Below are 21,770 nucleotides of genomic sequence, written 5' to 3'. Positions count from 1 at the left end.
ATGCATGTTTAATTCGCAACACGGTATATATATATATATATGAATGAATGAATGAATGAATTAATAGAAAGAAAAGAAGTGGGACACGTGGGTCACGTGAAAGTCACCGTTGACCCAAATTCTTACCTTAGTCTTTAGACTTCATATGAAAGTAATCTTCTCTTCTTTCCGATAGTTGTGCACTTTCTTATGACGCGAGAACATGATTCTCCTTTGTCAATAGCTGTGATTTCTTTGCCTTTCAATATTACCACCAACAATAAGTAGTTATTCGTAACGCCATTTCTTTGTAAGTATTTGAATATTTTATTAATCAATTATCAAACAGAGAATACCTCGATGTGAAAAAAGAAAGTAGCATAAATTCTCGCGAAGCATTCGATCGACTTCCAGCCTTGTAATTTAAATTATAGCAAGTTTCCAAGGTGCATGAGTATGTACACCATTCATTAATTCATATCTCCCATGTATCGATAAATCGTAGCAGACGGGCGGATTGACAGTTCTGGCGCGTTTTAAAAATAGACGTATGTTTCTCGCGCTTTAATTAATGGAAACCGTGATGCCAGTAATACATAGCAAAATCATAAGGTGCGCGCACCCAATGAAACGTTGGTTACGAATGTTGCCAGCAAAGCGAAGGCGATGGGACACTGTTTAATCACTTAGCCGCTTTATTTAACCGCGATTGAGAGTAGCGAGCGTTACAAGTTACGCGGCTGTCGGCGAGTTAAGGTGCTTGGCGCCTGTTGGCAGGAACTTTACACTGGGCTTGGGCATTCTTTAAAGAGAACATTTAAAAGGTGATTATACGAATACTATATTATCTTATGCGACTGAGAGTTATTTTTAAAAACAAGCAAAACAATTCTCGTCTGAATTATTATACTATTTGGCTACTAGTTCAAATGCTTTTTATCTTATATTATATTTGAATAAGTGTTCTACTTTTATTCCTCTATAATCGTGCGGGAGTTTTCTGAGTTATTCTTGAAATAGTATAACAATGTAATTCAGGTACTACTGTTATTTTGTATTTTATATAATTTTTGCCCAAGTCTGTTTTAAGCGGGTGTGAAAAGGCTCGCGTGCGACCATGGCTCTCACACCACCGCAATACGAATTCTTGAACGAGGAGACTACCAAAGAGATGTTGAAGGTATTTAAGGGTGAAAGAACAGGTTGGGTGCTCGTGGGACCGAAAAAGTGGTTCTTTCCGTACAGATACACGGAGCAGGGTAAAGGATTTTATAACTTTAAGGCGAGACCCGACGACACTTGGGTCATATCTTATCCAAGATCTGGTAAGTCTATATATATATATATATCTTTATCGTTGAAGCACATTTAAATCGTTTTGGGAACTGAAATAGTCGGTGGACGATGGATAAGAAAGAGTTTTCAAATCTTAGAAATTGTTAAGTAATAGCAAGATTCAGATGCGCAACGTTGAAGCGCCAAATTTCGTTAAGGAAGTTTGAATGATTGAAATTGATTAATTCGATTATCGAAATCGTGAAATTAAAAAGAAATGATTGGTATTTCGTGTTTAAGAGTTTTTAAAACAAGATATTATTTTATTTAAGGTACAACGTGGACTCAAGAATTAGTTTGGCTGTTATCGAACAATTTAGACTTCGAGAGGGCAAGGAAGGAGTTCCTCACGGAGCGATTCCCATTTCTCGAGTTAGTAAGATGAAACTTAAATTTCACTTGCTTATTTATAGTTTCGAGATATGATTATCTGTAGTACAGTCGATTAGTTTTATCTACCTTTGCTTCTTTTCAGTAATACGAGCATTGTATTAATTTCTAGCAATTAAGTCGATTTCCTTACCAATTATCGGGACCTTATAATCCTCTCATGGGTTTCCATTAAATGGTATTTTGTAAAATAACAATTCTAATACTTGCGTAATATTTCGAGATTTATAGTTGGAGAAGTATGTCATCCGCGAGAAATTGCATGGTTTATACCATGTTTCGTGACTGGCATTGCGTGCAGCTGAAAATAACAGGGAATTATATCCCTCTTTTTTTAAAAAAAAAGAAATGGAATGTAACGGGAAGCATAAGAAACAAGAAATAATTTCAAGCAAGAAATATTCTTAACAACCGATCAGCTCAGTTGAACTTTATAATCGATAAACGAATAAAAATCTACCGTTCATTATGTCTTTTTTATCTTTAGGTTTAGCATGTTTAATCATCCAGAAGTAACGCGAGAATTCGTGGAAATGAACAAGCACGACAAGGATAAAGAGGGATTGTGTAGAAGTATCGCCGAGCCAGGATATGAAGTCGTAGCGGGGATATCATCTCCTAGGTTCATCAAGTCACATTTCCCATTCAGTTTATTACCTGGAATCCTAGACAGCGGCTGTAAGGTAGAGGATAAGTAATCGTTAATATTAAAACACAAGCAGAATCATTTAATCCTCCACTATCGTAATTCTGATCGATATCGCTGTTATGTTATAGATCGTATACGTGGCGCGAAATCCAAAAGACGTGGCCGTTTCTTGGTACCATTTGAATAGCGCGATCAAAACTCAGGGATACACAGGCGACTTCGCAACATTCTGGGATTATTTTCAAAATAATCTCAGTAAGTATTTACAGTAGAAGTTACATAGTTAAAGTAGTACAATCCTCTGAAGGAAGTATAACTCACTTTTCGCTTAACTCTTTTAGCCCCGTGGAGCCCTTACTGGGAGCATTTAAAAGAAGCATGGGCACATAAAGATCACCCAAATCTTCTGTTCATGTTCTACGAAGAGATGCAGCATGTGAGTGAAAAGAATGCGTTGCGATCGCATTAATTTGATTTTTAACCACTTTTGATAATACGCATGTATTCTTTTCAGGACTTTCCAAAGGCCATTAAAAACGTTGCAAAGTTTCTTGGAAAGACTTATACAGACGAGCAGATAAGAGAAGCGGCAGATTATTTGAATATCAAAAACTTCCGAGATAATCCGATGGTGAATTCGTCCAAATTTAAGGAGTGCAATATTATAACAGCTGGGACATTTGTTAGGAAGGGGCAGAGTGGTGGTTGGAGGGACACGTTCACTCCGGATCTTGACGCTAAGGCTAACAAATGGATAGAAGAGAATCTTAAAGGAACAGATTTTACGTTCCCATATTTTAACAACAATATTGACAGAAGCTGTAGTTGATGTTTTTCACACAGCCGTGGTTAAATATTTGTGAAATTATTTTCGAAAATGTATGGCAGGATCGTGTAAAAAAGATACTACTACAGGTATCTTTCTATTAACAATTATTTTATATTAAATGACTATACATTTAAAAGTAGAGAACGAAACTTATCGCTCAGCCTGTATAAACTGATTACATAATTTATTATACATTCTCCCCTAAGGAAGAGCAAGAACCATATATTAATTAACAACTTTACCTAGATTTAACTATTCAACTTTCTTATTACAGACAATAACACCTGTACACGAGTTCTATAGGCATGCTGCAATCGTTGTTCTGCTGATAGCGCTATCAATTTAAGTTTGCTTCCCTTAGGCCTTAATAAATGTTTTATAAGACGCGCGCGATCACACTCTAATCTTATAATAGTATTAATACTTCCATCTTCGTCGACATCAAAATGCTCTGTTTGTATTTTTATTTCGTACGGCACTTCCTGCGGAAGGTGGTCCATTAAGGCAGCTCTTACAGTCTGCTCTATTATATTCCTGGCCGGCTGATCAGTGTAACTATCCTCTTCGTATTCCCAATCACCTTCCTTGGCTGAATCGAGCATGTAATTCTGAAATGCGTATTAAAATATACAATGCACGAGTACGTAAATAAGAGTTTATAGTAACTTCTACATTCACGTCCTGCAAATGGTATCTTACTCTTAAATCATTTATGCCGTCTCCAGTCAGCGCAGATATCATGAAAATATCCTCGAATTTTGGACCATCCTCATTGTTCATAAGCATGTTCGAAAGCTCCAGCAACACATTTTTCTTCTTCAACTTATCAACTTTGTTGAAAATCAATAACAGTGGTGTATCGCTTCTTTTGCTTTTTAAATATTGTACAATGCAATCAGCGATTTTATGCCTGGTATATACGTTTGTTACATCTTGTATTATTCCAATAACATCTGCCTGAGAAATTGAAACCTCTGGATCTTTCTGGAAGGTATCGACTAGATTATACTTTTTCCTCTCTGTAGCTGTTGTTAGCCCAGGTGTATCCATAAATACGATCTGTGTATCATCTTGGGAATACACCGCTTCTACTTTGTGTATCGTGGTATGAACTTTACATGACGTGGGGCATATCTATTTGCGAAACGGGTGTTCATTTTAAGTAAACCGCTCCTATAAACAAACTACTAGTGAGCAATGCATAAGGATACATACCGATCTATGTACAAGTTGATTTATTAGAGTACTCTTTCCAACATTCGGGAGGCCTAGAATAGCGACCTTTAAAAACTTTCTACCTTCCCGCCGTAGTATCAACTTATCGTTAGGCTGTAATATATATTCATCTTGGTTGTGCTCAGTATTCCTTACAGTGGAGTAGAAAATGCATTGTTTAAACAATTGCGATTCAATTCGAAGCATGCACCTTGTAAGTGCAAAAAACATTGTCCCGAAGAGAATCAATTTTTCGGTATAATTATCGGTACATCGATCATCGATGTTGTTAAATAGTCATAAAAGAATATTGTTAGGTTACGTCTTAATACGCATCGCACATAACATGCCCAACATCCAGCAACGTCTGATACACTATAAAATAAAGTGTTTCAACAGTATATACGTTGCAGTACAATGTGGAAATGTAATTTTTACTTTCCAGTCAATAAGGGAAAGTTCATCTTCTGTCGCAAAAATTTAAACATAAACAACTACGTCTTCTTTAAACCGGTACTGCTTCTCTGTCACTTCAAACAACTTTTATCATCGCCAATCGCCATGTGCTCCTGGAACACTACCAACACTACACGAAAGAATACATAAAAGTTACAAAGTTTGATTATCGGCCGATTTCTTCACCTTCGGTAATCTTTCAGTTAGAGTAATGTTCCATATAACTGCCACATGATAGCATCCAACTGGTCGACGAGTGCCACATGATAGCATCCAATTGGTCGTTTACTAACCGGGACTTTAATCGGAGGTTTACTAACCGGGAAGAAATCGGACATATGTAGATATTTACGAAATGTCAACTGTTATAGATGAAATCATTGAGCTCTAAAGAGCATTTCAAGCATTCTACTAGGTAGGTAGAGGCTGCCGCATGCTTAAGCATTTGCTTAATATCGCCTTTATTGTTACCAATACAGTATCATATATATTCAGATAAGTTCTCTATTATCTGTAAACTGCTATAACTTTTTTATCGTAATAATGTATATATTATATAAGGTGACTCTACTTTGAATTTGGAAATGTACCTGAGGTCATGGGGTCGTTATTGTGAGCCTAGGATTTATCTTTCAATAAACTCAAATTCAAATTTAAATTCAACGCCTATTTTAGTTCACCCTTTCACCACTGCGCACCGCTAAAATTTTTTATCCATTCAACATTGTGGCTGTCAGCACGTATCCATAGTAATCCATAGTAATTGATAGTAATGGAGGAAATGTATGAACTAATACTGTATATAGGTTATAGTGTAGATTGAATCGTGTATTGGCTTTTTAACGCAAAACGTATTATACAACAGATTGTTTACATTAAACAAAGCACGATCATAATGATCAGTATTATATTTTTTATTCTATTATTGAACATGTTTTATAGCACACATTGTGAAAATTTTGACATCGACACAAATGGATACATTGTTTACTGTCCATGCATGGGTATGATTTTAATCACATTCTTTTGTCATAAAAAGTAATGACCTATTTGAATTTGATTGTGTATTTTAGGAAGATTTGGAAATCAAGCGGATCACTTTTTAGGTGCTTTAGGATTCGCGAAAGCATTAAATCGTACTCTGATTTTACCACCATGGGTCGAATACAGAACTGGAGAAACGAGATCTGTTAGTAATTGACAATGCGTAATCCTGCTACCAAAGGCGACTGTAGATGACATTTCTATAAATAAATGTCTTTAATCTGTTCGTTAGATACAAGTTCCTTTTGATGTCTACTTTAACGTTTCACAAGTACAAAGCTGTCATAAAGCAATATTGATGGAGGATTTCATGCAAGATATAGCACCAAGTATATGGCAATCTAAGGAAAGAGTATGTAAGTTTTGAATGTTGAAGAAAAAGATTAGATATCTCTCTGAGACGTACTATTACTTCCAGCGTTCTGTTATTCTGCACGTGGCAAAGGAGATTCTTGCAACGCCAAAGATGGAAATCCGTTTGGTCCATTTTGGGACACGTATAACATAGACTTTGTGAAGTCAGAATTTTACGGTCCTTTACATTATGATGTTTATCATACAGACATGGCAATACAATGGAGAAGACAATATCCGGCAGTAAGTTGGCCGGTATTAGCATTTACAGGTGCGCCTGCTAGTTTTCCTGTCCAGTTGGAAAATAAGAGGCTGCACAAATGTCTAGAATGGAACACAGATATACTCAATAAAGCAAAGACATTTATAAAACAACAGTTGCCGAAGGGAGCATTTATAGGAATTCATTTACGCAATGGAATTGATTGGGTATATATTTACATCATGTTGAAACTATTGAAATTTTAATATATTAGTTACAAATTCGTTTTACAGATTCGTGCTTGTGAATTTATATCAAGCACACCAAACCTCTTTGCTGCACCGCAGTGTCTTGGTTATCGAAATGAACGAGGAAAAGCGACTTCTGCTATGTGCTTACCATCATTCGATTTAGTATTACGACATCTAAAACGTGTTATTAGAAATGGCAATGATGTGAAATCAGTATTTGTGGCATCTGACAATAATTACATGATCAAGGAACTCACTAAAGCTCTGGCACGTATGGAAGTAAGAAATCAGCCACTGTATTTCATACCAATTTGTACAAAAATTTATTGGATGCGCTTTATTATCTTTGTAAACATTTTTTTTATGTTTATTACAGGTGCTAGTTTTTAGGCAAGATTCACCTGCATCGCCTCATTTGGATTTGGCCATTCTTGGAAGAGCAAATTATTTCATAGGAAATTGTATTTCATCCTTCTCAGCTTTCGTTGCAAGAGAGAGAGAAATTAAAGGATATCCGACATTCTTTTGGGGCTTCCCTACCGAAAGGTCTTCGTCTTCCGTTCCACACGAAGAATTGTAGAAAAAACAACCTGTAACTATTTTTTTATTTATTTTTATTTTCTCGTTTCAATTTAGAGCTGTTCGAGTCTGACTCGGCTCGAAGAACCGAACCGAGCCGAGTACTCGAAAAAAGCGAGTGGCTCGAAAGAACCGAGTAGCTCGAAGAAAATCGAGAACTCGAATTTTTTCGAGCAGCTCGAATAGAACCGAGAATTTGAGTTTTTTCGAGCGGTTCGAAGAGAACCAAGTTCGAGTATTCGAACGGCCCTATTTCAATTGCATTTATTGATAATCAATACTGCAATTTTCATATTAATTTTAATTAAACTATTACGAAAACTGTGCTTTTTTGTATTTTTATGAGCTTTTACCTTTTTATTTCTCAATTAGGGGGAATTATGTACATATAATTGAATTAAATTTTAGTAAACATAAGTACAGCATTCGATAAAAAATCAATTATTATCAGGATGATAAAATAGTGCCATTAGGAATGCATAATATTTATGCGTTTGCCAACTTTTTCATATCGCATAACGTTTCCTTTAAGGCATTTGCGAATCTTTTTGAACTAGTATCATTGCATGATTTGAAAGAAGAACAAGCAAAGAGAATGTCTTTTAGTCTTGGATTGTAACAGCATCCGTATCCTTCAGGAACAACTGGACCGTAACACATAAAAGATGCGCTTTTAAAAGGTACCTAAAATACAGTACTTATTCAAATTTATTATGATATATATATATATATTAAAACGGCAGATATATGTAAGTATCGCTCGTATATATTTTTAATGAAACAATATTGTACTGACTCAGTAACTCTTTTTTCTGTAGTAATAATTTAAAATTACCTGGCTGGACGTTAAAGTAAAATATGTACTTTTTGTATATCCTATATCTTTGTATAATTCTGGCAGTTCTATTCCCTCGTTTTCAGCTATCATTTTTAAACCATACAAATGTCTATCAACGCCTTTGCCTATTGCTGCCTAAAGAATAATTAATCAGAAAGTTACTTTTATTATCTGAAGTATATTACATAAGTTACGATTTTTACCTTGTTAGCAATCCGTTTATGCATTTGTATCGCTTTAACCATTAATTCTCTCTTCTTCTCATTGTTTATATTCGAATTGTTAAAAACCATGGCCATTGCAAAGTCCATGGATTCACAGCTGGTAGATCTAATACACTCTGTGCGTGCACTTTTAAATCTTCGCAATGAAGCAGCTTCATAATGAACTGGTGGTTTACCATGCAACTTGTAAAAAGCAACCTGCATTGCAATTTGTATAAAACTATCTGGGCTTAACTTAATTTGTTTAATTGCCTTTGTCCCAAACTCGTCAAACGTGAAACATTCCATATCTATATCTTCTGAAAGCCTGAATAATTATATAAAATGTGCATAAATTATGGAATGATTTTGTGAGTGTTGTTCACAGTGAAATCTCGTTTATCTTACTTGTCCACTACATAAGTTGCTTTTTCTATTGCGCGTTCCAGAGTGTTATTAATTTCAAATTTTAAGTGTTCCGCCTGTGGAAAATTTTTTGGACTAGCGTATTCTGCAGTTCCTTTACCATGACTAATAACGAAATAAAATGTTGAAAATGAATCGTACGAAAATAACTTGTTTCCAAATTTTGTTTTAAGATTCTCAAGTATGACTTACATATACCTTAGAACATAGTCATACAAAACTGCAATCGGTGTCCCCTCGCACGGACTGTGTTCATATTCCATACCAATAAATCCATCAGAAGATATTATAAACTATGAAACATGATTTTTATACAGCCTTTGCTGAACATAAAATAAACAATTTTTATGGAACCTACCTGTACAGTTTTGTCGTGCCATCTGTTACCTGCATTTGTACGACTATTAAACCCTGTTAAACACTGAATCGCTCTTACGGATGCATTATTTTCTTCTTTGAATACTGCCTTGGGTATATCTTTATCCAAACACAACACGAACAATGAAGATTCAATATCCTTGACTATATTCCTATTATTTCCAAGTCCTGTACAGTAATTGGAAATGGTGTAAGATACAGAAATTAGTAGATGCATAAAACTTTAGAAAGGAAGAAGGAATAAAACAAGAAGTAAACCTAAAAGTAAGTTGTAATCTTCCGCCCATGTATTTCTATCATTTCCAGTTAAGATTCCAACAGGTTTTGCTTCTATATAGGAGCGCTCTGCAATGTCTTTGATTGCATCTACGAACTTACTTTCACTTAAAATGCCCAGTTCATCGACAGTGTGCAGTTTAAAGAACTGTAAGATTAAAACGTTATAATAATATCTTCTTTCTCTGCAGAAATATACATACATGATTGTTCCTAATAATTATTATATGATTAGCTTCGTCAGTCTGTAAAAGTACATCAGAACCTTCGCTAGGTTGCCTGTTGCTTCCAAGAATCATCGCGTAAGGTTGCATGTCAAGTGGTACACCACGAATCATCTCTTGTTTCATAGCACCGCTGTCAAAATATATGTTTCTTTATTTATAATACATTCATTTACATCTTTTTATTGTTAATCTACCTCTTTACTATGTCTTTGTAATCACAGATAGCTCTCACAAGTTGGGCAGCAAGGATATAGACATCATCCGGATGTTTAATATTAATCGGTGGACCTACAATTCCAGGACTGGAATTTACAATCACCGGTGCTCTGTAGCCTAAATAAGCAGTATTCAACCACCATTCGCTCATCTGTAGACGATTAAATATTTGTCCTTTAACTTTTTAAAAATCAAATACTTTGCTTCCAAATTTCTTTAACATAATATTACTTAAGATCGATAAAAAATAACTTCAGCTTTTATTATATTTACCCAGTTATCAGTATTTTCTAATCTGTTTAATAATCTTTTATGTAATTTAGAACCAACACCTTCGTCGCTAATAAAATTCAGAACAATTTTCTCCGTTTTTTCATATTCTTTCTCATTGAGCAATGGTTCGAGCGATCTAAAGAAATTTTATACTTATTATTGTTTCTTATCGGCCGTATGTCAAAATTCCTATAAAAAATATAATAGGTTTCTATTTTTAATTTAAAAAGATGTAAATCCCCGCCTTAAGTACTGTTCAGCAGTCTCGTTTAAATCTGGCACAGGCTGTTTAGGAAGTGGTTGCTTATTTAATTGCAGCATACTTATTGCATGAGAATTTGTTGGAGTATTTCTTAATCCAGTGTGCATCTTTAATGAAGTCAAACATTGTTATACATCAAGGAACATACATTTCTTTGTATATTTCAGGAAACTCTGAACAACTTACATTGAATAAGTTACAAACTGTATTAAATTGAAATACATAGGTTGATAAAAGCTATTAAGATTTAAAAATCACTTTTCATGGTGATAAGCTTGTATCTAGACATTACATGCTACAAATGATTACATAAGTGGGGTATATGTTGGTTGCTTTTGGACAAATTATAAATAAATCTTTCAAATATAGATGTTCACGATTAAAAATCATTTAATTCTATATTTATTTACAAGCAAATAAGATACTGTAAAAGCAAATAGAATTATGCGGTTCCATATAATTCTTGGAATATCTGTATAACTTTATGAATAAATCTAATTAGAATATTAAGATATCATTTAATTGAAATACGTGTAATCTTAGTTTTACTTTTCTTATAACTCCTAACATATGTACTTGAATGCCTTAACTTTTACTAATGACAGTAAGAAAGAACTATCAACTAACATTATTAATTTAACAGGAAAGAAGGGGTAATTAATGACGATATATTAATATATAATCATTATTTATTTCCCAACATTTACAATGTTTGTCATTTTTAATATTATCGCGGTTTAAAGTTTCCACTTTCCGATGTAGTTCAAGTGTTCGCTGCGAGGTGTCGTGAAGGTGACATAAATGAATACGTAAAACTGGGTGTCAGTAACAGTAACAATCGAAATCTCAGGATTTCGACAGAAATTCCTTCTCTTGTCACTTGTTGATAAAGCATAAAACGCAAGATTCCTTGCGCTGTGTTAAATAATTTAAAAGCTGTCTGATACCTTTCAATTTCATTACAAATAATGGCCGATCCTAAGTATGCCGATTTACCTGGCATTGTAAGTACTTTATGTGTTTCGTATGAAAACTATGTCAAAATAATTTTATTGGTAAACATAACTTGGTACGTGAATCTGTGTGTTGCATTAATCGATATATCCTATAAATCTGTATTTATTTCTACTCTTCTTACAATTCCTACTAATATCCCTGTTTGCGCAAATAGGCATACGATCAAGTGGATGTGTACGAGACAACTGATTTACCAGAATGCGAACAGTTTCAGATTTACCCAGAGGTATAGTGCTAATTTATGCATCGTATCACTGGTATTTATTTAGCGCTAATAATACTCTCACCTTTAGGACGACACTGACTCCATAGAAAAATTACATATCAGCGCCACAGAAGCATTTAACAAATTTAAAGGCAAACATGTCATCGGCAAAGGAATTGACTTTTCAGACCGTGTGTCGGTTAAATCGAGAACAGGCTACAAGTAAATCTTGCTTGTATAAATAATTGTATATTAGCAATTTATATGTGTTAAGCTATATAAAAAATTTTAGATTCGGAGATTGGGAGCTTCCTGGAGAGGGAGAGAAAGAAACGCCGATTCAAAAGTATCAACGTTTGCAGTGTGAAATTAAAGAACTGTACGAAGAAGTCAACGATTTGAAAGTATCAGATTTCTTATTTTTTGTAGTTCGATTGGTTAGGAGACGGACGGGGATGGTCTATGGTGCGAGTGAGGCCCATAGGTGGCGCCCGTTAACCTTCAGAGGACCAGGATTTTTTCATTCAAATTGTAAATTTCATTTACTTAAAATTTATGCATATTTACCACGAAAATGGCCGGCAAAGTATCCAAATTCTCTAAAGGTTAAGAGGAGCTCACAGAGCAGAGTCCTCGGGAAGTCGCGGTGGGGAAATCGGTTAGGCGGCTGACCAGCATGCAGATGCCCAGGGTTCTAGTCCCGGCAACGCGGCTCTCTTCTTTTTTCCGTCTCCTACATATCATACTTGGAATATATACCGTTCTTTGTTATTTCCATTTATAAAACAATGCTTTATATAATTTCTGTGAAATAGGAAAAAGCAAAGGACGAAGGAGAAGTTAAGTCTGTTATTGATATAATCTCACAAGTACAAGACCTAGAAAAACAATTAGATTCCTTGAAATTGGAAGAGTGTCTTGGTGCCGATCTTGTTGCAACTCTATCTGATCCGCAAGGCACAAGATTGAAGTAAGTCTGTTTAAAATATATTTAAATCATAATGAACCACAGTTTTCCTTCATTAATTGCTATTTCAGACAACTGATATCGCAAATAGAAGCATTCAAACAAACCAGCATTCTTACCTCTGAATCCGATACAAAGGAGCAGAGCGCGAAAGCTGATAAAGCGACTGAACCTAATATACTCAAATATCAGCTGATGTATCTTCCAGAGAAAGCGAGAATGCAAGAAGCAGCAAGAATTGCATTACTCGAACAAAGGCTTTGTAATTTAGAAAGCGTTATTGGGACAACGAGCGAGAAGCTTTCTAAATTTTCACAGGTAAAATATTTATTTCTTGCATAACTGCTGCAACTTACCGCACTAACAAAGTGCTCTTGCTACGAAATATATGACGATCGCATTTTTCGACAGAATCTCAAATGTCAGGGAGTAATGGAGGCTGTTCAAGAATTAGGGGCGAAAGCTTCTTTACTAGATACGTATCAATTAGATATAATTGAAAACCGATTGGCTTCTGTAATTCATAGAATGGATACTATCACGCAGAAAAAGTCTGCGTTGACTCTGGATTCGGAACAGGAGCAAAAGGTAAGCCATTACTCGTGAATTGAAAATGTTTAAATAACGGGTGATTAAGTCTGATAGTAACATTGTTTTCAGATTTCGGAAATGTATGATGTTATGAAACAAACGGAAACTATGTCAGAAATTTTACCTCAAACTGTGAATCGAATGTTGGCTTTAAACGCTATACACCAACAAGGTATGCATTAAATGCATTGCATTGAAATAAAGTAATTCTTCTTTCTCTGTTTTTTTTATGTAATATATTTTTTATTATTTTTCAGCTGCTGAATTTAATAAATCTCTAACACGTTTAGAGGAGTTACAATCACAAATCAATGCTGATTTGGAAAGTAACAAATCTCTTTTAAAAGGGGTGCAAGAAAGCTTTGCATCAAATTTAGAGATTATAAAAAGTAATATAGAATCGTTAGACGAACGTATTAAAAAGCTTAACAAGTGATAATTTATGGTGATAACATAAATTCGTTATAAATTATTACACTTGAACTTTTTTAATATATATTTATTAAACTGTATATTTATCACTAATTTTTCATTAAATTGCTGGCAATTCTATACTCGATCATGTACTGCATTTTCAATGTATTTTTTATCATGATTTCATTAAGTTATTTTAGTTTCCGAACACAGTATTTTAAATAATTCGAATTAATTATTCTTGTATGTTATACAAGCAGAAAACGTTCATTAATTGTATAAACACTGTAAACTAAAAATAAACTAGTATCATGCCTTGTGAGTATATATATATATATATAATAAAAAAAATTGTTCTCTCATTTTGGTATAAAAGGATAATTGATAAATACACTCGTAAAATATTTATATAATTTTATCTTTATTTAAAATTAATTAGAATCGTAGTTTGTGGAAGAACCATTTGTTTTTACCAGATTTGTATCTGAAAACAAATATTTATCCATTAATCCATCTATTAAATAATATTCAAAATAGTGTCAAAATGTTAAAAAAAGAAGAAGAAAAAGATGCATACTTTTCTTCAAATTTAACACGCGTCTGGAAACGAATCTTCTTGCGCTTCATTGGATCCTTAAGATCTTTGGGAGTTACTTTTTCCCAATGCACGTCTACGGTGTATCTTGTCGGCATCAAATGGTTATAATTTAATACCTGGAATATAATTGATTTATTTTCACAAATGGTATTAAATATATAAAATTTTATAGGCTTAAAATTTTGTAAAAAAATTCCAAGTAATAATTTCCGAAGGACTTACTTTCACAAACGGTTTGATCTTAGAACGCTTGTGGAGCTTCGCTTTACCCATTCTTTTATGCACTTTACGTGGATATCGGTCGATGCCTGCAACCATGGCATGCCCGTACTGTTTTTCTGTAGTGCCATCATCATAGTTACGCATGACAATGGCTTTTCTTCCAGCGTATCGGCCACTGAGGACCAACACGACTTTCCCTGTTTTCATAATCCTCACCATCTTGAAGATATGTACTGCAAAATAAAAAAACAGTTAATTTACCAATCGAAGAGGCAAGCAATGTAACACACTTTTAGCCAGTATTTCATTCTTCTTCCTGTACAGAACGTAACGCTTAGATTACATTGGCAGTTGTAAACACTGTGTACAAAAGTAGCACATAACCTCCCACACAACGCATTTGTCTTGTTAAATTGAAAAGCAAAATATTACAAAATACATATTTGTTGGACTGCGTAAAGCGAAAGTGGTGCATATAATCCCACGCTTAAGCGAATATAAACAAAGATAAAACTTTTCTTCATATATTTCGAAACCTGTTATTAACAAGATAGTAGGAAAAAAACGTTTAATGTACCAGAAATATCGGAATATACAGTATTTGAAATAATGACACGTATACGAGCGAATTATCTTTCTGTTTTCCGATGTTTTTGGATTACTTTCTACCGTAACAAATAGCACACACCTCACGGCTTTTCACACCGGAAAAAAGGAAGTTAACCTAACTTTTCATCACTGAACTGAACCATTCGATATCCAAGTACACGTTATAGATGTCGCGCCACTAGACATCCGGTGATGACGACGAACCAATCCAGCGTCGCGGTTTAAATGACGCTCGACAGAATTTTAAGTGGTTCTACGAGACGAGCCGCTGCCCGCTCAACGAAATTTGGCACGCAGATGTGGAAGGAAAATTTAAGCTATTTACTATCTTCGCTTGGCCTAACTGTAGTTTTGAAAGTTATTGAATGCAATCTTAAAGTGGAATCAGACGGTTCCACCTTCAGGCTCTCGTACGCCTTCTGAGTTCAGGTATCAGCTACTAATATTGTACGAGCACGTTCGAAAAACTGGGAAGGAAAAACCCTCGAGAAGCAAAACGCGCTACGTGTTTATGAGTCCTGACATGAAACTCTTCCTCGTCCTCCGTTTTGATCTCGCTTAAAACCTTCCAGATGTGCTGCTCGCTTCGAACCCGCATACCTACAAAGGATTTTGAATTTCGCTCTCACATCAAAACTTGATATCCCTATGTCCTATAGCTAACTTCACGTAACACATAGATTCACCCTAGCGGAGATCGCAATAATCTACACTTTTCGAGAGTTCGAGAATAATCCCGACGATTTTCTCGATACATCGAAATGATTGGTCGGCATGAGTAGCTTCCTGCTCGCTTGTAGCCTACACGAGGGATGTTAATAGGCATTATTTTACTCTTACCGTAGAACTTTTATTAAGGACAAAAGTGTGGAACGAGCGAATTCATTTGGGAAGACTGATAGTGCTGATATTGCGTAGTGGGTGCGAATAGACCAAGTTAACGTAATGGCACTAAACCCTCAATACGAAGTCATCGGAAAGGGTTTCGTACAGCAGTATTATGCACTGTTTGACGACCCCGCTCAAAGACCAAATTTAATAAATATGTACAATGTAAGTCCTGATTGTTCGCAGTTACTCGTATTATCCGTGTCGATTGTTTTACACATGATCGTTCGATGTTGCGTTTACAGACCGAGTCGTCTTTCATGACATTTGAGGGTTTGCAAATACAGGGTGCTATTAAAATCATGGAAAAATTAACTGTAAGTACGTAGCGTAAAAGAGCAGAGTATATTATATTGCACTTTAATCGCCATCCTCATTTGATGAATGTACTTCGTATGAGTGGAGAAATGATTGCAAAAATTCAAAGTTTCATTGTTCGCCGATAAAAAGATTCATACAGTTTGATGAGTAAATAAGAATAGATGTATCATGCTTCTTTATTCTTTATCTTAACTATACATATTTTCCTTTTCAGAGTTTATCGTTTCAAAAAATTAATCGGATAATAACCGCTATCGATTCTCAACCAATGTTCGATGGAGGTGTACTCATTAATGTTTTAGGAAGGTTGCAGGTAAGAATAATCACCTTTACTATATTATGTTTACGATATGCGTAGTATAAACAAGCAGAAAGTTTCATGTACAAAAGTCTTATCACAAGTTCCTATGCGTAGGCTATAAAGATTTATCGTCGTAAAAAGAATTCGATGACACAGCGTGCGATAAAATTCTTATTCCAATTGGTTCAGTAATTTAATTCTTTGTTACCGCCTTCTTTTTAATGTTCGTACATTTTTTTCATAAACGAGGACAAATTTTGCCTTCTCTCTCTCCCTCTCTCTCTCTCTCTCTCTCCTCTATCTCTCTCTCACTCCCCTTTCTCTATCTCTCTCTCCCCCTCTCCCCTCTCTCTTTTTTTAAATATTTTGTGCTCGTCCGTACATTATATTTTATTGGCTGGACATGTTACACAAATGTGTACTGTACTGCCTTACATTTTTTGTGCTGCCATATGAAGATAGAGATTGAGCTATGACTAATGTCCAGCAACAATCTCTCTATATACCTACCTCCGCAAAGAAGATGAAATAAGAAAATTCAGTCAGTGATTGTTGATGATTGGGCAGACTGATGAGGATCAGCCCCATGCATACATCCAGACATTTGTCCTGAAGCCAATTGGCACCAGCTTTTACGTGCAGCACGACATCTTCAGACTTGCGCTGCACGACACAGTTTAGGCGTCAGGTATTGATACCTTTCATTGATCTTCGTACCACGGTACAGGCAAGCCCGATACTAACTTTTAGTGTCTTCACTTGCTTTACGTTTGCCAGAATGCCTGCTTGTTATTAACTCTCACTTGAACTTACTTTTTTTTGTGTCATGTTGCTTTTATGCATACTGCAATGCATATTGCAATGTTTTGTTTTACGTTTTCTTTTTTTTAGAAAATGATATTTTGCACCAATTAGCTTTTACATATGATATCAATGAACCCTGCGCTTGAAATATGTTTGTAGCAATAGATCCATTGTCTGCATTTTTTAATGTATCGAAGTTCTTTAGGTTTAGTATGATTTTTTCACTTCAATTGGGCTTAGACACAATGAACTTAACGAACATAATTATATAAAAGACCTTAAATTGCTGAACTGACAGGAATAATATCCGATCTTTCTTCTTCGATGTTCGTGATGCGTTGAAAATAAATATGTATCATTAGTATAATTAATATCTTTTTTATATGAATGGGTAGAATAGCAATACATAAAGTTGCAGCAAGTAAGTAAAATGTAATAATAATTTGGTTTTATTTTTTACCATTTGAAGCAATAAAGTAGTATTATATTTTCTTTGATATAAGGAATACATAAATTAATAATAATTAAAATCATCATAATGCAGCAGAAAGTTCTAGTATAGTTGTATAAAAAATAAAGCCAAAGAAATATTTGAATATTAATGTTGTCACATGGTAAGTTCATCATTGTAGTACATTTTTTTGTTTATACTACATTTATGCAAGATTTGCATAATTTTTGCATGACTGTCAATAATATCATTGATTTTGTTTAATTATAATTTAGCTTAGGTAATAGCAATTTAATGGTACAGCGGTACATTCTCATGCAGAGTGAGTCAGGTAACATTGGAATCTGAGATATCTCCATTATTTTTGCGGAGATAAAAAAATATTTGATTTAAAAGAACAAGTGTCATGATAAAGAAGAGAACATCAAATGGCACAGACATGTTTTTTCTCTACATTTTAGATTCCATTGTCTATATATAATGAATTTGTTTAATCTAATGTTTGTTAAAGTTCTTTTGACTCTAGTTACGAATAAGAAACTTAATGTATTTGCGTGTACTTACGTGCATAACACCAATACCTGTAATTCTGTTACAGGCAGATGAAGATCCACCACATGCCTACTCGCAAATCTTTGTGCTGAAGCCACTGGGGAATTCATTCTTCTGTCAGCACGACATCTTTCGCCTTGGCATTCATGATACTGCATGAAGAGAAGTGTTTGCAAGAGTTCATCATGATTAATGGCAGACAGATGTCTGAGCCATAGACTCCCCAGAGATTGAAATAAGTGAGCTACTTTCTCATTAATATCCTTTGTCATCACATATTATTCCATTGTTTCTAGATACCGCAATTTTTATATGAAAAAAAAACAAAAGAACTTTTGCTTATGTGTTGGCCACAAAATAGAAAAAGAGAGCATTAAAAATAGACACAGTTTAATAATTATCTCGCTTTCCTTAACTTCCTAATTCTTAAATATGCCTATTGTTGGTTACACACTTATAACACCACAATACAATACAATAAATATTATATAATGTTTGATTTTAATGGTCGATTATTACGCTTCAAATTGTATTGTTACATATTTTAAACCTTCATGCTGTGTGTATTTTTGTAAAACAGATATTGGCCATTAAATACAACATCTGGAATAATGCAATGTTAGTTTCCATTCTCCAATGTGCAACATTAGAAGGTACTAATTATAATATAAATTAAAAGTAAAGGAAATTGTTTCTTTATTACATTTGTAATAAGATTTTATTATATAAAATTCTTAAATACAAAGTACCTATACGTAATTATATTTATGTTCTAATAAGTATAATTATTGTCTATCGATAACTTTATATCATTTCACAAATTCCCACGTTTAGCTTGTTCCATTTCGATAGCTTCGAATAGTGCTTGGAAGTTCCCAGCTCCAAATCCCTATAATAGAATCGGAGTTAACAGATCTTTGATGTTCTTAATTTTAAAGGATTTCTGTAGATATCTTTTTCGTGTCAAGGGTTATCAGGACACTTACATTGTGATTGCGTCTTTGAATGACTTCTATGAAAAGTGTTGGTCGATCTTGCATGTTTTTCGTAAATATTTGTAAAAGATATCCATTCTCGTCATAATCAATTAAGATTTTTAATTTCTGAAAGCATAATATTTAAAATCCAATTTCAACAAACTTACGCTAATTTTTCGACAAATTCTCTTGACTTCCATACCTGAAGAGTACTAAGATCTTCTAAAATTTGTACACTACTGGTCTTTAAATGCTTTCTTAACATATCGTAGTAAGCGTTTGGTACGTCCAGAAATTCTACGCCTCTTGCACGCAGATTCTGTATCTACAAAACAGTAGAAGGGTATAGTACCAAAAGTTCTGGGTTCAAGAAAAGAATGGCTAAAAATAAATTTAATTTACAGCTGTAATTATGTCATGAGTATTAAGAGCAATATGTTGCACTCCTGCGCCTCCATAGTATTCCACATATTCCTGTATTTGTGAACGTTTTTTGCCAGGTGCAGGCTCGTTAATAGGCAACTTGACTGTTTCCTCCCAGTTAGTCATAACGATAGAGCGCAGAGCAGAGTATTCTGTATGCAGTTGAGTATCATCCACCGACCAGAATCGATGGAACTGTAGGCATTGCTCATACCTAAAAAAAATTCTGTTGAATTACGCTCTTTTTATGGCTAGTAAATGTGAAACTATTCCGCATACCACTTCGCAACAGGCTCCATTTGCTTATCAGGTTGGTTACCGACAATATGGTCCACAAAATTTAATCCAATCTTTGGCCTAAATGAATTATTAAATTCTTCAAAACATGTTAATAAATTTCTGAAAGCACAATTTATCTACTGTTAAATAACTTACAAATTTATCGAAAACATATCTTCTGGTAACTTTTGAAATCCTGGCAGAAAAACTCCTTTATATTTTGATTTATCAATGAGAGTATGGTACGTATCGCCGTACTAGTGAGTGAAACGTAATATTTGTTAAAATATTTCATTCATTTATCCGCTTAGTTTCTTTCACTCTCGCGTAATATACTTACAGTTCTCAAAGTGGCTAATCTTACAACACCATAGTCATCTTTTTCCTCCCATATATCCTTCACTACTTTGGCTCCTCTTTCCTTCGCAATCTACAAAATTTATAATCACTTTCCCTTCGCGAATGTGTGATTTTTTCTAAATTTACCTTTACAATGGTGTCAATGTCCTCAACACTAAAGGCAACGTCGTGAACGCCGTCCCCATGTCGCGAAAGATGACTTCCCATAAGTTTATTGTCAGGTTCATAGGCCGACTCAAACACGAAAATAATCTGCAAGTAAAAACAAGATCGGTCATCCTTTAAACAATCCAAAATGACAGACTAGCAATGAGGGTTTCGTCGGCCCATTTTAATTCCCGCGGAAAGTGTATTTTAAGTATAAGACGGAATTCAGAGTTAAATAATAAATGTGTTTTGTGTACCTGATTTTGTTTAACTACATGAGAAACCACATGCCTTGAACCAGTCTCCAAACCTCGGTAGCATAGAGGTTCAAAACCCATCCTAGTGCAATAATAACTGGCAGCCTGCAATAATAAATGGATTCGGATATACATTTACGGAGCATCGCCAATTAAATAATTACTAACAAGCGCTATTATTATAAATTTAAATAGTATTACATTGAAAAATATGTCTACCATTTCCAATCGTAATACGTATGATATAAAATATCATTATGACGAATTTAAATCGAAGCATGATTCATTTAAATTTGAATATAATCGACACTGCTAAATTATTGTAATTTATTAGAAATAAGTTCTGGTGATATAATGCTTTCAAAATTATAGTGTTAGCATCATATACTATACAGTACCAAAGTACTGTATAATACTATTAGAAACTACTTTTCTGTACAAAGTTAAATACTGCAATAAGAAATAGGTGACTTCTATTATTTACTTATTCTATAAGCTTCAATAATGTTTATTACTAACATAGTATGTATTTCACTCTTATTACCTGTTTTGCATTTCCAACCCAAAATGTTATATGATTAAAACACAGGAATTTTCCTCCCAAAGGCTGAAATCCCAAAACTGTATTAATAACGCATTATTTGTTTAATTATATCTAATCATTAATTGTATACAAATCTTAATTACCTTAGGTCCTTTATCCGTGTACGTAGTCTGAGAAAATTACAGAATATTATACAATTAGTTTACCGAGCTTTAAAGATCGAAGCTAAAATTTCAATAAATAGTAACAAACTTAAAAGAAAGGGCATGAAGTTGTAAAATTAAATAGGAAAATAATTATGGTAAATACAAATAAGAACAGTCTGATTGTAAGTGTGGGATTAAATAAGCGTGATTTATTAAAATTTACCATTCCGAATTATCGATAAAAGCTTTGGTATAATTGGTCGTACTGATTTCTTTTTAACAGCTCTCAATCGAAGGTGTGCACTGCTTAAATAT

At 34.2% G+C, this 21,770-nt stretch overlaps 8 protein-coding genes across 14 annotated transcripts; 4 read left to right on the top strand and 4 right to left on the bottom strand.

Annotated features, from left to right (window-relative positions):
* The first annotated feature begins 76 nt into the window (after nucleotides 1-76).
* On the top strand, nucleotides 77-3,182 carry LOC143372446 (sulfotransferase 1E1). Its single transcript, XM_076818601.1, has 7 exons — nucleotides 77-803; nucleotides 1,059-1,304; nucleotides 1,587-1,686; nucleotides 2,192-2,387; nucleotides 2,482-2,608; nucleotides 2,695-2,789; nucleotides 2,868-3,182. Exons 2-7 carry the CDS (start codon nucleotides 1,097-1,099, stop codon nucleotides 3,180-3,182), a joined length of 1,041 nt encoding a protein of 346 aa, XP_076674716.1. The 5' UTR covers nucleotides 77-803; nucleotides 1,059-1,096.
* A 91-nt stretch (nucleotides 3,183-3,273) lies between these two features.
* LOC143372448 (GTPase Era, mitochondrial) lies at nucleotides 3,274-4,628 on the bottom strand. The gene is made up of 3 exons (XM_076818602.1): nucleotides 4,398-4,628; nucleotides 3,882-4,316; nucleotides 3,274-3,790 (listed from the first exon to the last, which is right to left on the bottom strand). Exons 1-3 carry the CDS (start codon nucleotides 4,626-4,628, stop codon nucleotides 3,431-3,433), a joined length of 1,026 nt encoding a protein of 341 aa, XP_076674717.1. The 3' UTR covers nucleotides 3,274-3,430.
* Nucleotides 4,629-5,611: 983 nt separating this feature from the next.
* Nucleotides 5,612-8,885, top strand: O-fut1 (O-fucosyltransferase 1). 2 transcript variants are annotated; one of them, XM_076818599.1, is made up of 7 exons: nucleotides 5,612-5,857; nucleotides 5,927-6,042; nucleotides 6,130-6,253; nucleotides 6,316-6,680; nucleotides 6,747-6,983; nucleotides 7,081-7,296; nucleotides 7,816-8,885. In XM_076818599.1, exons 1-6 carry the CDS (start codon nucleotides 5,749-5,751, stop codon nucleotides 7,282-7,284), a joined length of 1,155 nt encoding a protein of 384 aa, XP_076674714.1. In that variant the 5' UTR covers nucleotides 5,612-5,748; the 3' UTR covers nucleotides 7,285-7,296; nucleotides 7,816-8,885. The 2 variants fall into 2 exon arrangements, with proteins under 2 accessions (XP_076674714.1, XP_076674715.1); XM_076818600.1 differs by having other exon boundaries at nucleotides 7,692-8,885.
* On the bottom strand, nucleotides 7,770-11,067 carry LOC143372442 (carnitine O-acetyltransferase-like). Of its 3 annotated transcripts, none has more exons than XM_076818591.1 (12): nucleotides 10,569-11,067; nucleotides 10,365-10,489; nucleotides 10,121-10,256; nucleotides 9,826-9,998; nucleotides 9,608-9,761; nucleotides 9,387-9,552; nucleotides 9,109-9,296; nucleotides 8,943-9,043; nucleotides 8,733-8,855; nucleotides 8,325-8,652; nucleotides 8,119-8,256; nucleotides 7,770-7,967 (listed from the first exon to the last, which is right to left on the bottom strand). In XM_076818591.1, the coding sequence occupies exons 2-12, from the start codon at nucleotides 10,487-10,489 to the stop codon at nucleotides 7,770-7,772; spliced, it is 1,830 nt and encodes a 609-aa protein (XP_076674706.1). In that variant the 5' UTR covers nucleotides 10,569-11,067. The 3 variants fall into 3 exon arrangements, with proteins under 3 accessions (XP_076674706.1, XP_076674709.1, XP_076674708.1); XM_076818594.1 differs by having other exon boundaries at nucleotides 8,949-9,043; XM_076818593.1 differs by having other exon boundaries at nucleotides 10,365-11,067.
* Nucleotides 11,068-11,203: 136 nt separating this feature from the next.
* Dctn2-p50 (dynactin subunit 2) lies at nucleotides 11,204-13,909 on the top strand. Its single transcript, XM_076818598.1, has 9 exons — nucleotides 11,204-11,386; nucleotides 11,554-11,625; nucleotides 11,693-11,826; nucleotides 11,897-12,008; nucleotides 12,420-12,574; nucleotides 12,643-12,889; nucleotides 12,983-13,159; nucleotides 13,232-13,334; nucleotides 13,420-13,909. The coding sequence occupies exons 1-9, from the start codon at nucleotides 11,351-11,353 to the stop codon at nucleotides 13,596-13,598; spliced, it is 1,215 nt and encodes a 404-aa protein (XP_076674713.1). The 5' UTR covers nucleotides 11,204-11,350; the 3' UTR covers nucleotides 13,599-13,909.
* A 69-nt stretch (nucleotides 13,910-13,978) lies between these two features.
* Nucleotides 13,979-15,240, bottom strand: Rpl27 (ribosomal protein L27). 2 transcript variants are annotated; one of them, XM_076818603.1, is made up of 4 exons: nucleotides 15,085-15,240; nucleotides 14,397-14,629; nucleotides 14,154-14,290; nucleotides 13,979-14,060 (listed from the first exon to the last, which is right to left on the bottom strand). In XM_076818603.1, exons 2-4 carry the CDS (start codon nucleotides 14,613-14,615, stop codon nucleotides 14,012-14,014), a joined length of 405 nt encoding a protein of 134 aa, XP_076674718.1. In that variant the 5' UTR covers nucleotides 14,616-14,629; nucleotides 15,085-15,240; the 3' UTR covers nucleotides 13,979-14,011. The 2 variants fall into 2 exon arrangements, with proteins under 2 accessions (XP_076674718.1, XP_076674719.1); XM_076818604.1 differs by having other exon boundaries at nucleotides 14,974-15,118.
* A 480-nt stretch (nucleotides 15,241-15,720) lies between these two features.
* Nucleotides 15,721-19,107, top strand: Ntf-2 (nuclear transport factor-2). 3 transcript variants are annotated; one of them, XM_076819240.1, is made up of 5 exons: nucleotides 15,721-16,058; nucleotides 16,139-16,210; nucleotides 16,429-16,527; nucleotides 17,083-17,203; nucleotides 18,369-18,651. In XM_076819240.1, the coding sequence occupies exons 1-4, from the start codon at nucleotides 15,951-15,953 to the stop codon at nucleotides 17,194-17,196; spliced, it is 393 nt and encodes a 130-aa protein (XP_076675355.1). In that variant the 5' UTR covers nucleotides 15,721-15,950; the 3' UTR covers nucleotides 17,197-17,203; nucleotides 18,369-18,651. The 3 variants fall into 3 exon arrangements, 2 of the variants coding, with proteins under 2 accessions (XP_076675355.1, XP_076675354.1); XR_013086339.1 differs by lacking the exon at nucleotides 17,083-17,203 and adding an exon at nucleotides 18,903-19,107 and having other exon boundaries at nucleotides 15,732-16,058; nucleotides 18,369-18,561; XM_076819239.1 differs by lacking the exon at nucleotides 17,083-17,203 and having other exon boundaries at nucleotides 15,733-16,058.
* Hpd (4-hydroxyphenylpyruvate dioxygenase) lies at nucleotides 19,011-21,770 on the bottom strand. Its single transcript, XM_076819232.1, has 12 exons — nucleotides 21,679-21,770; nucleotides 21,453-21,479; nucleotides 21,310-21,372; nucleotides 20,766-20,870; nucleotides 20,488-20,613; nucleotides 20,342-20,431; nucleotides 20,158-20,258; nucleotides 20,002-20,079; nucleotides 19,702-19,936; nucleotides 19,502-19,624; nucleotides 19,309-19,425; nucleotides 19,011-19,211 (listed from the first exon to the last, which is right to left on the bottom strand). Exons 1-12 carry the CDS (start codon nucleotides 21,679-21,681, stop codon nucleotides 19,137-19,139), a joined length of 1,143 nt encoding a protein of 380 aa, XP_076675347.1. The 5' UTR covers nucleotides 21,682-21,770; the 3' UTR covers nucleotides 19,011-19,136.

The sequence above is a fragment of the Andrena cerasifolii genome, chromosome 8 (assembly GCF_050908995.1).
Source record: "Andrena cerasifolii isolate SP2316 chromosome 8, iyAndCera1_principal, whole genome shotgun sequence".
Lineage (NCBI taxonomy): Eukaryota > Metazoa > Arthropoda > Insecta > Hymenoptera > Andrenidae > Andrena > Andrena cerasifolii.
This window is presented reverse-complemented; position numbering and strand designations above follow the sequence as displayed.